The following is a 12,937-nucleotide window of genomic DNA, read 5'->3' on the forward strand; positions in this document are numbered from 1 at the left end:
GCAAACTCAGTCATCTCAATCAGCATTTTTCATTCACTTCAATGCAGCTTGTAAACAAAGTCCAAGAACAAATTACAATTTCTGACAATAACAAATGTATTTTAAGGCTTTTACCTTATACAATGTATAAATTCTGACATGCTAAACTAAAAGTATAACAGCAGTTTTTTCCCCCCCAACTTCTGTCTAAAGCTGAAAAAGAAAGAAAAACGCAAACCATACTCATTACTGACTTTTGTTCAGCGAATATGGTCAAAATTACAAGTTTTCCTAAAAACAAAATGAATCAACAAAACATCTGAGAATCCTGATACAGGATCTTTACGTATAAAAATAACTGATAGTACAGTTCAAAATTAAATTCACAGTATTTTTTCATGACGCTAGAAGACACAAACTGTATTTTGTCATTAAAAAGCTAACACAAATGGTCCACAGCCATGATAACAAAGTTTTTGATGCTTGTCTTTTTGAATGTTTAAAAAGAAAACAACAGAATGACAGGAGACAGGCATGATCCAGAGAAAAAAAAAACCTCTGCATCTTGTGAAAAAGTTTAAAAAGTGTGAATCTTAGGCTTCAGAGCGAAATGGAAACAAAGACGTGAAGAAAAAGCTGGGAAATGTTCTCAAGTCTGTCCAGGGTTAACATGGAGGTATCAGTCAGCGAAGCCTTGTTCCCACCACTGCGCTCATCAGTCCCCTTCACAAATATCTCCCTCCATTAGTTTGACTGCTCCCAGTGGGATCAAAGAAAAAACTAAAAACTTTGCAGCTCTGTAGATATGGTGACATCTTACTCGCAACCAACATGATGCCTTACAGTTCTTCTCTTCTAATTTTCCCTTTAATTTCGTTCTTTTCTTTATAGCAGGTGGATATCAGTGATGGATGTTAACAAGTTTTTAAGTCCTGAGTTCCACTGAGCAGCAGTTGAGATGTTTAAGCTCCAGGCTTTGTTTGTGTTCATACAAGTATATATTAATATTTTTCATCATAAATGTTCGACCAGGTAACAGTTTTTTGTGTTGTATTTTTTTATAACAGTTAGGAGAATTATGGCAAATAAATCAATGCCGTTAAAAAAAAGAAACTAAAAACAAAAAGAAAATATTCTTGAACATTTAAAACACTTTAGTTGTGGTAAAAATACAATATAATCTGTCGTCGGCACTGTCTGTGCGGCGACGTTTTCCTGGTGAATAACAGCTGTCATGCTTAGAGTCCTTAAAGTCTGAGTAACGTCGCTTGCGGCTCTCTCTTTCCTCACTGCTCCTGTTTCTGTGGCTCCGAGCTGCTCCTGGGCTGTGCTCCTCAGGATCGCTGTCCCGGTGCCTCCTCTTTTTCTTTTTCTTCTTTTTTGTTTCAGTGGCTCTGTCAGAATCGCCGTCGGAGCTTCTAGGGGAAGGCAGAAAATAAAATGATTATCCTCAACCCACAAAACTAACAGGTGTCAGGCTTTATTGCCTGTAAAAACAAAGAATTAAGTGGCACTACCAGGTCTGGTCACTAAAACAGTTATATGTATGGGCGAGACATCCTGTATTTATAGCAACAAGAAAACAGTTTGATCGAATGTCTGACAGTTTCACTTCAATAAATCAGAAGTAAACCATCATGAAACACAACAAAAACACAAACTTTGGATGTGTTAAACCACGGTGCTATAATTTCTTTATCCTTATTCATCCGCATCAATGAGAAATTTATTCATTGGTGTGCTTTTCATTAGTGTTAAAATTGTTGTTGTAGTTGTTAAAATGATGAGGCTGTGTGCCCTGATAAAGTGGCTGAACTCAAAGTAACTGGTGGTAATAGATGGTTATCTTAAAAACATTTTCCTACTACTCCTTACTGACAATAAGTGATTATAAAATATCAGTAGTTACTGATAAACAGAAATGAAACATTTTATCATGACAGCTGTTTTTTTAACAATCATAGTACTGTTTGTGTGTGAGGTCTTCAAATTTCTTCTTCTCTCAAATTAAAGTCAGCAACTAAAAAACATCAGTGTGCTAATGACAGATAACCAACAAATGCCAACATTTGAGAAGCTGGAACCAGAGGATGTTTAGCATGTCTCTCCTGACTGAACGATATATTGACATATTATTTCAACTCTAACATGAAGAAAATCAAGTAATTCAGTTTACAGCTGAGGTTGGTAATATTGATGTTTCGGCTTTAGACTCAAAATTACTGTGCAGGTTTACATCTTTGAATTTAAAGGTTCCCTGTAGATTTGCTCAAAGATACAGATTATACAGATATTCTGTTTTCACATATTGAGTTTGATGTGGTTTTCCATACAAAAGATAATATATTTTAAAATCATATAATTAAATATACGCCTCTCCTACCTTATATAAAAAAGATCATTCCTGAATATGCAAATATTTTTCTACTACAAAGGTTGGACTACTGTATAGTAAATGTCTCCAACATCACTGAAAGACCACTCTCATGTGTATGCAATGCCGCTCAAGTTTCCACAACAAACTGGACATGGACTGGCTTCCCAACTACATGTAACGTCAGAAATGTGGCTGGCAGGTTAAATACTTTAAAATCAGATTCCATGTATGCATTGAGTTGATCTGAGAACAGCCCTCTACTGTCAAACTCTGAACATATCTGATTCTGCACAGTGTAGCAAACTAGCATTTAGCAGAACAGATTGCTGAATGAAGTCTGACTTTTAGTGTGGCGCAGCTTGCATACAAAGATGACACAACTCACCCGCTCTCACGGTGTCTGTCTTTATCTTTCGACTTCTTCTTTTTCTTGCTCTTTTTGTGTTTTTTAGAGTGATGGGCCTCAGCGCTGTCGTCCCTCTCCTTGCTCGGACGATCAGCAGTCCTCCTGTGATTTTGATCCTCCCTGTTCGGTGCTGATTCAGATGTGGAGAGGAGAAGTCGTGGTGGGGAGCCCTTCAACTTGCTTGTTTCTGACACTGTTGCAGGGAAGGAAGTCCCCTCTTTAGAAGGGTAATAGTCTCTCTCCCTGCCATCGCTCCTGTCCTTAATTGCCCGGGAATCTCGACTTTCTTTGTGCCACCTGCGCTGATTATGAGAGTCCTCACGGTAGTAATCGTATCCCTTCCGCCCCCAATCCACAGCCTCCCTGTATCGTTGGCGGTAGTAGTTGTAATTGTAAGAGCTTCTGTCACGATCGCGGTCTCTAGGGAGATAACCAGTTCGCTCCCGTCGACGCTCAGAATCCCAGTCTCTTTTTGAGCGTTCTTGAAGAGGGGAACGATCCCTGTATGAGCGATAATTGCGGTTATCTCGGTAGTCCCGTCTCAGCCGTTCCGGGCTCCTGTCCCTGTAGTGTCTCTCCCGGTCTCTGCCAGTATCAGAGTAGAATCTGTCTCTCTCCCTGTCTCGGGAGGATTGTCTTTCATTGACTCTATAACTGGGCTTGGACTGATGCTGCTCCTTAGTATCTGGACGTTCCTCAGTCACTGCTGATGGACCATTACTTTGTGGTAGGTCCTTGGCTTCATTCTTGCTGATGCTAACCTTCTGTGGAGATACAGATGGCCCACTGGTGCTTTGAGAGCAGTCTGGCTGGGTGGATAAGGCCGCAGGGTTGCCATGATGCCCAGAAGAAGCAGCAGATTCTATAGATGCAACAGAATGGGTCTTTGTAGCAGTAGCAGGAGGTGGAGAACAAACAGCCATAGGTGCTGTGTGCTGAGGCAGGGGTTCAGACAGAGTTTTAGCCCTTATTTCAGGAGTAGAGAGGTGTTGGCCTTCATTAGCAGCAGGATGAATGCTCTGAGAAGAACTGGCCTGGGATGAGGAAGGAGCATGGGCCTCTTTGCTGGAAAAACAAACAGCAATTAAAAGCGTATGAGCACAATGCTTAATGGGTGCAACATTGAACAGTCAATGCCAGGGCAAAAAAGTAGGTTTTTACATAAATAATGGACCTTTCTCCAAACTCACTACTCCATGAAGAGTTTAACTACTTAATGTGGGTAACAGAGCTTAATAAATGGTAAATGGTCCATATTTATATAGTGCTTTACTATACCTGCAAGGTACCCAAAGCGCCATGCAAGGCGCTAACCACGACCCATCAGGAGCAATTAGGGGTTAGGTGTCTTGCTCAGGGACACCTCGACATGAGCTTAATGGGCCGAGGATCGAACCGGCAACCTTCCGGTTGCAAGACGGCCACTCCACCCACTGAGCCATGCCGCCCATGGCTAAAAACTTAATAGCTTTTAATATTTTTCCAGCTTAGAGTTAGAATGGTACACTTACTTTGGTTGACTACAGTCACTGCTTAGTCCATTAGCAGCAGGAGCCACAGAGGAGAAACTGCCATGATTACTGCCAGAGACCTGAAGAGTGCAAAAAGACCATTAGACAATGATCATTAATGTAGTCATCAAACTACATTTAAGCAAATCTTCTAACATTATTTACCTTGTCAGAGGTGTTGTGTCCATTCACTTTGTGGTGTCCATAATGGTGTCCGTTTTGGTTGGATTTAGAGACTCCATAGGTTTGTCCATTTAATCCATTGCCATTATGGTGCACTCCTGACTCTCCATTGGTAGTTTTAGGAGAACTGCTAAAATTTTCAGTGCCATTATTTCCCTTAGGGTGAGACTCGGATAAACAGCCGTTATCCAGAGAGCCAGGGGTCTCCTGGTCAGATTCTTCTGAAGATTCTTGGCCATACGGCACCAGGAATGACGCTCCGTTCCCTCCACTGTGGTGATCCACGTTACTGCAAGACGTGCCATTAACGTGGTTAAGTTGACGTAGAACAAAGCGAACGTCTGAACGGACGTCTGAGGTAGACTGTGAGGAGGATAAAGAGCTGGAGGAGGAGCTGCTGGCAGAGGACGGCTGGCTGTAAGAGGACGAGGAGGAGGATGGGCGGTTCTGTTTGCCCTGTCCAATGAAAAATGAAAGCTTCTGCCGTTTGTCGTGGTCTGGGATCATTGTGGGCCGGCTGATCGAGTGGGAGATGGAGGAAGAAGAAGCCAGTCCATGCCCTGGTTTTCCCACCACGCTGCTGGTGCTGGGCTTGGAGCTTGTGGGATAGTCCCTCAGAGATCCATTCCCATTAACGTGGAGAGTGCTCTGAGGAGGAAAATCAAAGGGTACAAGAAGCTTTGAGGATTCAAGTCACACTGACTACACATTTAAACTACTAACATTCAAAAACATTGAGAACACCTGGTTATGTTAAAAACTAATGTCAAAAGACTGGTAGTACCTTGGTCATTTGTGGTGGCAGTTGGGGACCAATAAAACCAATGTTGTTGTGGTGGACGGTGGGGTTGATGCGTGGTGTTACCACCGGTCGTGGAGATGACTGGCCAGAGATACCTGGATTATGGCTCAGGTGGGTATAGTCCCCAGTTTTTTTCACATCAGTGGATCTGATGACAAATTAAATGGACATTAACAAATGCAAGCATGTCAATGGCAAAAGGCAATTTGTTGAGTAGATTTATTTTTTTTTAAATTACACTGTAAAACTGCTTTTTCAACTAAATAAAAAAAACTGAAACTGAAATGTATAGCTGTATTTCACTGTATCTACTCATATATACAAGTACACTGACATTTTCACTAGCATGAGAAACAAAATTCTAAGCAAGAGGGAACGAGCCAAAGTTTACAGCTGAATTACAGTTCTGTTCAATTTTATGCATAGATTCAGAATTTAAAGTAGGTGAACTATGATTTACTCACTTGATGTAGAAGAGCATGTAGGCCTGCTGGTTGAGAACAGACCTGATGTCACTGACAGACACAGACGAGTCGTTCATCTGATACCACTGACCATTGCTTGCCTGTGAGACGTAAGAGAGTTGGGAGGTTTGACACAATAGATTCGGTTTCAGAATCAGATTTAAAGTGTTAAATACATTCCCTGGCAATCCTTTAACGTACAGTTCTGCTATAAACTCTACTTTTACAAAAATTAAACATTTGCAGTTTTTGTTGATGTAAAAAAATGCTTAGAATTGTGCTTTAGGTTGATTATTAAGGTCATTGTAGGTTGTGATGCTCAGCACTACATTTTAAACTGTTCCTAATAATTTGACCATCATGTATTTTAATGGGATTAACAAACAGGTAAAGTAATGTAATACAGTACAATACAATAATAAACATGAACTGGAAACACAATTTTTTGACATCAACAAAAACTGAAAAGCTTCTTAAAGAATATTGTGTCCTTTCCTAAGTTTTTGAATACATGTATATTGCTCTGTATGTTCTCAGTTAAGCTCTGAGTCTGTTGAGGCCTTTGTAGGAACTCATCATTCATCTCTGCCGCAGTGAGCTGTAGATGGACTGTTTAGACAAATGTGCGCGTGTGTACCAGGCAACAGCAGCCTTCTGATAGATTAGAACAGTGGTTGGTAGCACTGCCAGTACCTTAATATAGCAGAAGTAGTGTCCGGCATGACAACTGAATCCAGAGTGAACCAGTACAGCATACAGTCCATAGAGCTGGGGCTCCCCTTGGGACTGAGACATGAAGGGGCGTAGGTCCAAGTACTCTGGATATTTCACATCCTGATGACCAGAAAGCAACTGATTAATATCAAAATCTTAGACAGGGAGCTGTCTAAGGTCTATATGATTTTAGAGTAAACTATACAGTACCTTTGTGATTTTGCATCCATTGAAGTTTGAAAACCGTTTGAGTGAGAGGGTGAGCACATTGGAGCTGCGATGTATTGTGAATCTCTTTGAGGCTGTGACCATTTTTTTGCACCTGGGGAAAACACAGGTTTGATTAGTTAGTTGTCAAACTGACTCATAAGTAAAGAAACAACCCCTGGACCTTGCTTATCACTGCTGACTTACTTGGTGCATTTGTAGGAATTTTCGCCATCCAGCTGTTCTGGCTTGACAAACTGCTCCAGAGCCTTGGAGACACTGAGAGCCGTCTGCATGGAGAAAGAAATCAATTTTAGCGTCCGGAACTGTTCTTATGAGCTTTAACAAAATCTTCATGTAAATTTATATATTTGTATCAATACCTAGAATACATAGCAGCCTCACAAATGACAATGAATGTTGTCTACTTACCTTAATTTCCAGAGTAACATCCAGGAAAGGGTCAAATGTATCTGACACTGCTTTGCAGTTTAAACATTTAACTGTAAAAAGACAAACCAGTGTTATTACAGCTATGCTGTAAAACATAAACACATGGCATCACATAGAAGAGACAAAACAAGAAAACCAAACAACGAACTTACCTCTGGACCTTAGGTACCCGCCAAATACTTGGTGAATAAAAGTGGTTGCCTGCGTTAGCCTGTCCAATCTGTCAAAAAGAATTAATGGCTGTTTTATTAACCCAACAAGCAAAACTTTTACGGTTAAATGGGTGTAGAAATAATAATGTCACTTTCCAGTATTTTAAACTGTCAAGTTACAGAACATAATTGCTCAAGCAGAAGCGAGAATACAGAAAAAGAAATTACTTCAGACATACTATCTTAAAAATCACTTTTTAAGAGTCCCATGAGAACCTCAGTAGTTAGACCAGTGTATCTATTAAAGATACCCTGCTGTACTTTGTTGAAAATGCATGCAGGATTCATATGTGGGCATGAGGCTCACAACAGAATCCATACATTGCAGCAGAAAACATGAGCGTTTCAGTGCATCTACATATTCCTTATAGCTCAAGTTTCTTAAAATATGTCATAAGCAGTGTATTATAAAACTTGTGCTCAGGGTGTCTTGACAGAGCATAAAATTTTTTAAAATGGATACACATGAAAACATATGCATGACAGACATACACCCCACTGTGTGTCTATGCATGGCTGCATGCTCACAAAGTTACACACACATAGAAACTCAGAAGCATGAATACAGGTAGGTATATCAATCACATGCAATGAAACAGAGAGGCCATAGGGTTAATCCTGGAAGGTGTTTGCTTAAATAGAACACCTTTTCTCTTACTACATTTGATTTACTATTGCCAGTCCAAGTGAGCATGGTAGTGTAATAAAAGCACATTTTGAACAGTCACACTTACTTGGTTCCAGGTAAGCAGGACTTTTGCATAGCATCCACTGTGTACCGCAGAAACTCATGAGCATCTTCTTGGCTTCCATAGCGGAAGTGCTTTGCAATCCCTTTGTAGTAAAAAGGATAAGGCAGGAAGAGATATGAGTAAAGTAAAGGATACCACCTTTAAAACTGAGCATACATTCTTTAAACAGCAGAATACAAACTCCTGCCAGAAGATTTCCCTCCAAAATTGAGAAGGTAAACAGTCAGACAGCGCCTCCTATCATTCATTTCAGGTAAAATTTTCAAACACGGGATAGCTTTCACACTCTGTGTGGAGACATCCACTTACTTTTGAGCTCGTTTAGCACACCAATGGGCTTAATGACATTCCCAGAGTTGGCAAAAACCTGAATGATGTGGTTTTGCATGGTGCACATCATACAGAACCCTGGCTCATGACCTGTAGCGGAACAGATGGACAAAACATTGATGAGTAAAATGTGATTCAAGCAAGACAGCAGCTCATAGACACTGCAGAAATTATCGAGAATATTATGATAATTATTGCATGACTGTACAATTAACCAAGACCATCTCTGGTGCATAAAAACACCATGAAACTGTAACTTACATGTTTTGGAGTGTTCCCGCGTCAGCATGTAGTTAGCTAACGGAGGGGTGTAGGTGAGACACTGCAGAGCTGAGTTGAGGAAACAGGTGTTCCCCATGTTCTGCAGGCCTGCACCAATGCGGTGAACTTGGGTCCACTTTAGGACGAGCCGCTCTGGAGAGAATAGGACCTTCTGGGGCAAGTCAATTCCATCGGTACTGCTTATCACTGGACACACAAAGCCACAATTATTATGAAAATCGGGTTCAGTGTATTTGCCAGGTCTCAGACATAAACAAATATCTGTAATGTGCAATATTGCTAAAGTGAAGACATATTAGCACATGACAGATGTGCACTGGGACTTGCAGGAGTAGCTATTCACTGTTATATAATGTGATTCTGACAGCTGACTGTAATTTACAATGAATTAGAAAAGATATGATAGAGTTTGTTCTCTCTTTGTTCTCTCCTTTGTTTCTGCGAAACAAGTTGGGCTGCTGATCTTTATATCAAACCCCAATTGCGTCATAAGCTCAAGTGATTGATCATGCTCTCACTTCAAAACTGGTTGGATTATATAACCGAATGAATGGAAGCAGCAACACAACACCCACAAAAACAGTTGTGTCACGCTCTTGTGCAAAAATAGTAGCAAAAACATTAGCTCATTAATGCAGCTGTCACTTAATCAATAAATTTACATATAACAGTTCTCTGTTTGCAAATACAAATAATTTGGACTCTGACAAAAAAGTCTAAAACATGTTTTGTTTTGTAAAACCAACATAATTATCTCAAAATAGTCATTTTGTCAATGTGTTGGTATTGTACCTGCATGGCAAAAATAGCTAATAGCCACAAATGTGTTTGCAGTTGGACATGGGACAACACGTGTTGAGAAACTTTTCTACAAGTCTACTGTGTGAAGGATAAGTGGAGGGTAAGACAGACAGCATCACTTGGCGAAGTCTTTGTCTGTACATGGTTGAATATGTATAGCCAACCAACATCTTTTATAGTTTCAACTCAGCTTTCAAGACACATGCATTAAAAACACACAGCTGATAAAAGCCTCTCAGGCCTACCTTGCTCCTTGGGCCGCTCCACAGATGAGGGTGTACTGTTGTAAACAGCAGCTCCAATCGTCGGGCCCACGCATCCCGGAGCCTTCAGCCTTGGAGAGTCACTGGGCATGGTGGAGCCCACTGCCCAGCTGCTGGAACAACTACCGTCCATCCCCACGTCTCCACTAGCGAAGGAGGATCGGTTACATCCGACTGACTCGTGGTCAGACTTTTCTGAAGATCTGTCAACTATGGTCATTGTTCATAGCTGTATTAGAGGCAGAAACACAGAAGTGTACAACTTAATGAGCTGCAGAAAATGCAAAAGATTTGCAATTTATAGTGTAACTCATTTATGTTCTTGACAAGTTGCTTTTATATTTAATGTGTGTGAGAGACTACGATAAGGAAGTGGAAAAGATAAAAATTTAATCGTGTCGTATCTGTACATGCAACGACAATAATAGCATTTGATTTGATGTGAATCGATTTGTTTTGATTTGAAGTGAAACAAAAAAACAACACAAATTACTCAACATTAGTTTGGATGTGTAATAATAATATTGATATTAAAAATGAATACTTGCGTAGCACTTTTCTGTACATTTGCATGAAAACAATTAAATGCAATAAAGTAAAACATAAACACTTAAACTTAAAGCTGCTGTCCGGAGTTTCCGTTTGTTTTCAATTTATGTATCATTTTTTAACAAAGCTTAAATGTGTTAGTCTAGTTCGATACTATAATATAAAGTTAGTATAACGCGATATGAAAATTTATTCCTGAGCTCCGCCTTCCTCTCATAGACCCCCATGTTATTCCAAAAAGCGCCGGTCGCTGCCGACCAATCAAGTTCGATCTTCAGCTTTGTCATGCTGTCAATCAACGGTTACGCGCACAGCAAGCAAGCCCATGCAGAGGTGGGCGAGCTACGCACTACGCAACCGCGCGCACATTTGTTTTGCTTGTGGAGGAGAGAGCATCAGGGCTCAGCAACTTCCAGAAAAGTTACCAATCCCACGGCTTGTCAGGCCAAGAGACTGCAGGACGTTTTTTGGCTCGGGGTGCTCGCGTCGCTCCCCGACCACGGCCTCCATAGCCCGCCTGACGGCTTCGTTTAGATGCCCGACCTCTGGAGGAAGATGTTGGGGCGTCTGAGACATACTCTTCGTCAGAGGAGTCATGCAATTCTGAACTCTAGATAGAAATAAATAAACAATGTAACACATATACACGCGTAAATGCACTAAGTTTGATAAACAACGTCATCGAGAGGGATACACGAGTGTAATCACATATTGAAACTTTACTCGTTCGTCCTAGCAGATTCATGTTATTTTGGTATTAAGACAAGTTAGACTCAATACAGCATTCTAACGTAATTCCATTATTATTTACTAAATGTACTAAATGTAGAAGAGTGGAAAACAGCAAAACAGGCAAGATGCTGCAGCACTCCGGGCACTCCTCTCATGTACTGCGTGCGTGCACAAATAAAGGGGCAAAATCAGAGGGAGGCAGGGTAGGACCAACAGTGTTTTGGGAGACGCTGCGATTCAAACTCCGGACAGCAGCTTTAAATGCATGGCAGTATACAAATTTGCCAATTTACACTGACCTCATACCACCACATTTGCCTTTGGTGAACTGGATTAGACTTCTGTTTAAGAGAAGTTTTTCATTTTTTGTGTGTGTACGTGTGTGGGTGACTGAGATAAAGAAATAGAACAGTTTTCTTTTATGATAAACATAAAATTTTACTGTACATGTGATAGTCATGACCACAAAGGAATTGTATTGGATTTGAGATGATATTGTTTTGATTTGAAGTGAAACTGAAAGAACATATCACTCAACATTAGCTTGGATTAATTTTATATGACACTCCTATTGTGCGTTTGTGTGTTTGATTAAAACAACTAAATACCATATGCAAAGTATCTCACTAACACTTTAAGTTAAATGCATTGGATTACACAAATTTGCCATTTGATGCCCTAATGGGCATCGTGTAACATGCCCTTTAAATACCTCACATCAGAACACATGGGCAAATTCTAAAAACTACATTTCATATGTTCAATTCCTCCAAGTTATGATAAATATCACTGAAATCACCTACCACCAAGTCAACGCTGGTAGTTGAACAAATTTCCTGGTCGGAAGCACGTTTACAACAGCAGCTGTTCCCTCCCACCTGCTCCAACAGACTGCTTCACACTGGCTAACAGACGGCAGCTAGGCCTTTAACACGCAGCGAAGCTAAACTTCAAGAAACCACGCACAAAACCTTCTGATATCTCTTGTAGGAGACGGAGCAAAGACTAAAATCTTCCTTTTCTTCCAGAGTTGTAGCGAAGAATGAGCAGTTCTGTTCAGTTCCTTAATAAACAGACCCCATAGAAACGGCGAACGTAACACACAGCTAGCAAGCGCAGCTAACATTACGCGCGGCGGCGTTCGTGCGGCAATATTGTTGCTAATGCGGCTAGCTAGCTAGCTAGCTAGCTCGGCACGATGGACGCGGGCTGACATGGCGGAGAGAAACACAGCTAAGGACTGGGACGTAGGGGAGTAATTAGTTGGGTTTTTTTTGGTTTCACTTTGAGGCATATTTGATTTAAAATGGGTGGGCTGTGAGTAACGGGACGTCTAGCTAGAGGAGAAAGGAGGGGCTCGACACCGGCGGCTGTGTGTGCTCACTGCGCCGCTCGTTCCGACATGACATAGACAACCGGTGTAAGACTACTACATCAAATATGAGCGACCTGGAGTCTCCGAAATATTACCGCTACACAGTTAAAGTGACACTCGAGCGTAAAAGCAACTCGACACTCACCTGGAATCTGTTATGAATACGTTAATAGCGGTTGTAAATCCATTCCTTATTTTTCAGCGGGTGTCCGGCGGTGAACAATGACGTAGCTAATTGCCCCACGGGTACATCCGGGTACCTGCGATGAAACGACGTCTCTGATAGGCTCATTCTGCCGTTTCTCTGAGAGGAACGTGTTTCGGGAAGATCCGTCGCATGTACAAACCCCTGACCTTTGTGTACACGATGTACAGCCCACATTCAGAGCTTTATACCCACAGAGCTACTCTGTAAGTGGTCCCAGTGGTTAAAACCAGACTGTCAGAGTTTAAAAAACTGCTATAAATACAACAACTATGCAGAAAAGCCATTTTCTAAAGACATTACTCTGCCCTCAAAGCCTGTACACTTTTATAACTTCTTA

General features: G+C 41.0%; 1 protein-coding gene across 3 annotated transcripts; it reads right to left on the minus strand.

Annotated features, from left to right (window-relative positions):
• Positions 1-78: 78 nt before the first annotated feature.
• On the minus strand, positions 79-12,676 carry usp42 (ubiquitin specific peptidase 42). Of its 3 annotated transcripts, none has more exons than XM_022197642.2 (16): positions 12,538-12,676; positions 9,719-9,965; positions 8,652-8,858; positions 8,370-8,480; positions 8,043-8,142; positions 7,249-7,316; positions 7,076-7,146; positions 6,851-6,933; positions 6,647-6,758; positions 6,416-6,556; positions 5,723-5,823; positions 5,241-5,406; positions 4,439-5,104; positions 4,274-4,353; positions 2,742-3,827; positions 79-1,394 (listed from the first exon to the last, which is right to left on the minus strand). In XM_022197642.2, the coding sequence occupies exons 2-16, from the start codon at positions 9,954-9,956 to the stop codon at positions 1,124-1,126; spliced, it is 3,501 nt and encodes a 1,166-aa protein (XP_022053334.1). In that variant the 5' UTR covers positions 9,957-9,965; positions 12,538-12,676; the 3' UTR covers positions 79-1,123. The 3 variants fall into 3 exon arrangements, with proteins under 3 accessions (XP_022053334.1, XP_022053332.1, XP_022053333.1); XM_022197640.2 differs by having other exon boundaries at positions 79-1,397; XM_022197641.2 differs by lacking the exon at positions 12,538-12,676 and adding an exon at positions 11,821-12,502 and having other exon boundaries at positions 79-1,397.
• Between the last annotated feature and the right edge of the window lie 261 nt (positions 12,677-12,937).

The sequence above is a fragment of the Acanthochromis polyacanthus genome, chromosome 19 (genome assembly GCF_021347895.1).
Source record: "Acanthochromis polyacanthus isolate Apoly-LR-REF ecotype Palm Island chromosome 19, KAUST_Apoly_ChrSc, whole genome shotgun sequence".
Taxonomy (NCBI): Eukaryota; Metazoa; Chordata; class Actinopteri; family Pomacentridae; genus Acanthochromis; species Acanthochromis polyacanthus.

Coding starts and splice junctions, on each gene's coding strand:
- usp42 (XM_022197640.2), bottom strand. CDS start 9,956: ATGACCATAGTTGACAGATCTTCAGAAAAGTCTGACCACGAGTCAGTC. Junction 8,481..8,651: donor GCGGGAACACTCCAAAACAT/GTAAGTTACAGT, acceptor GTTCCGCTACAG/GTCATGAGCCAGGGTTCTGT. Junction 7,147..7,248: donor CGGGTACCTAAGGTCCAGAG/GTAAGTTCGTTG, acceptor GTCTTTTTACAG/TTAAATGTTTAAACTGCAAA.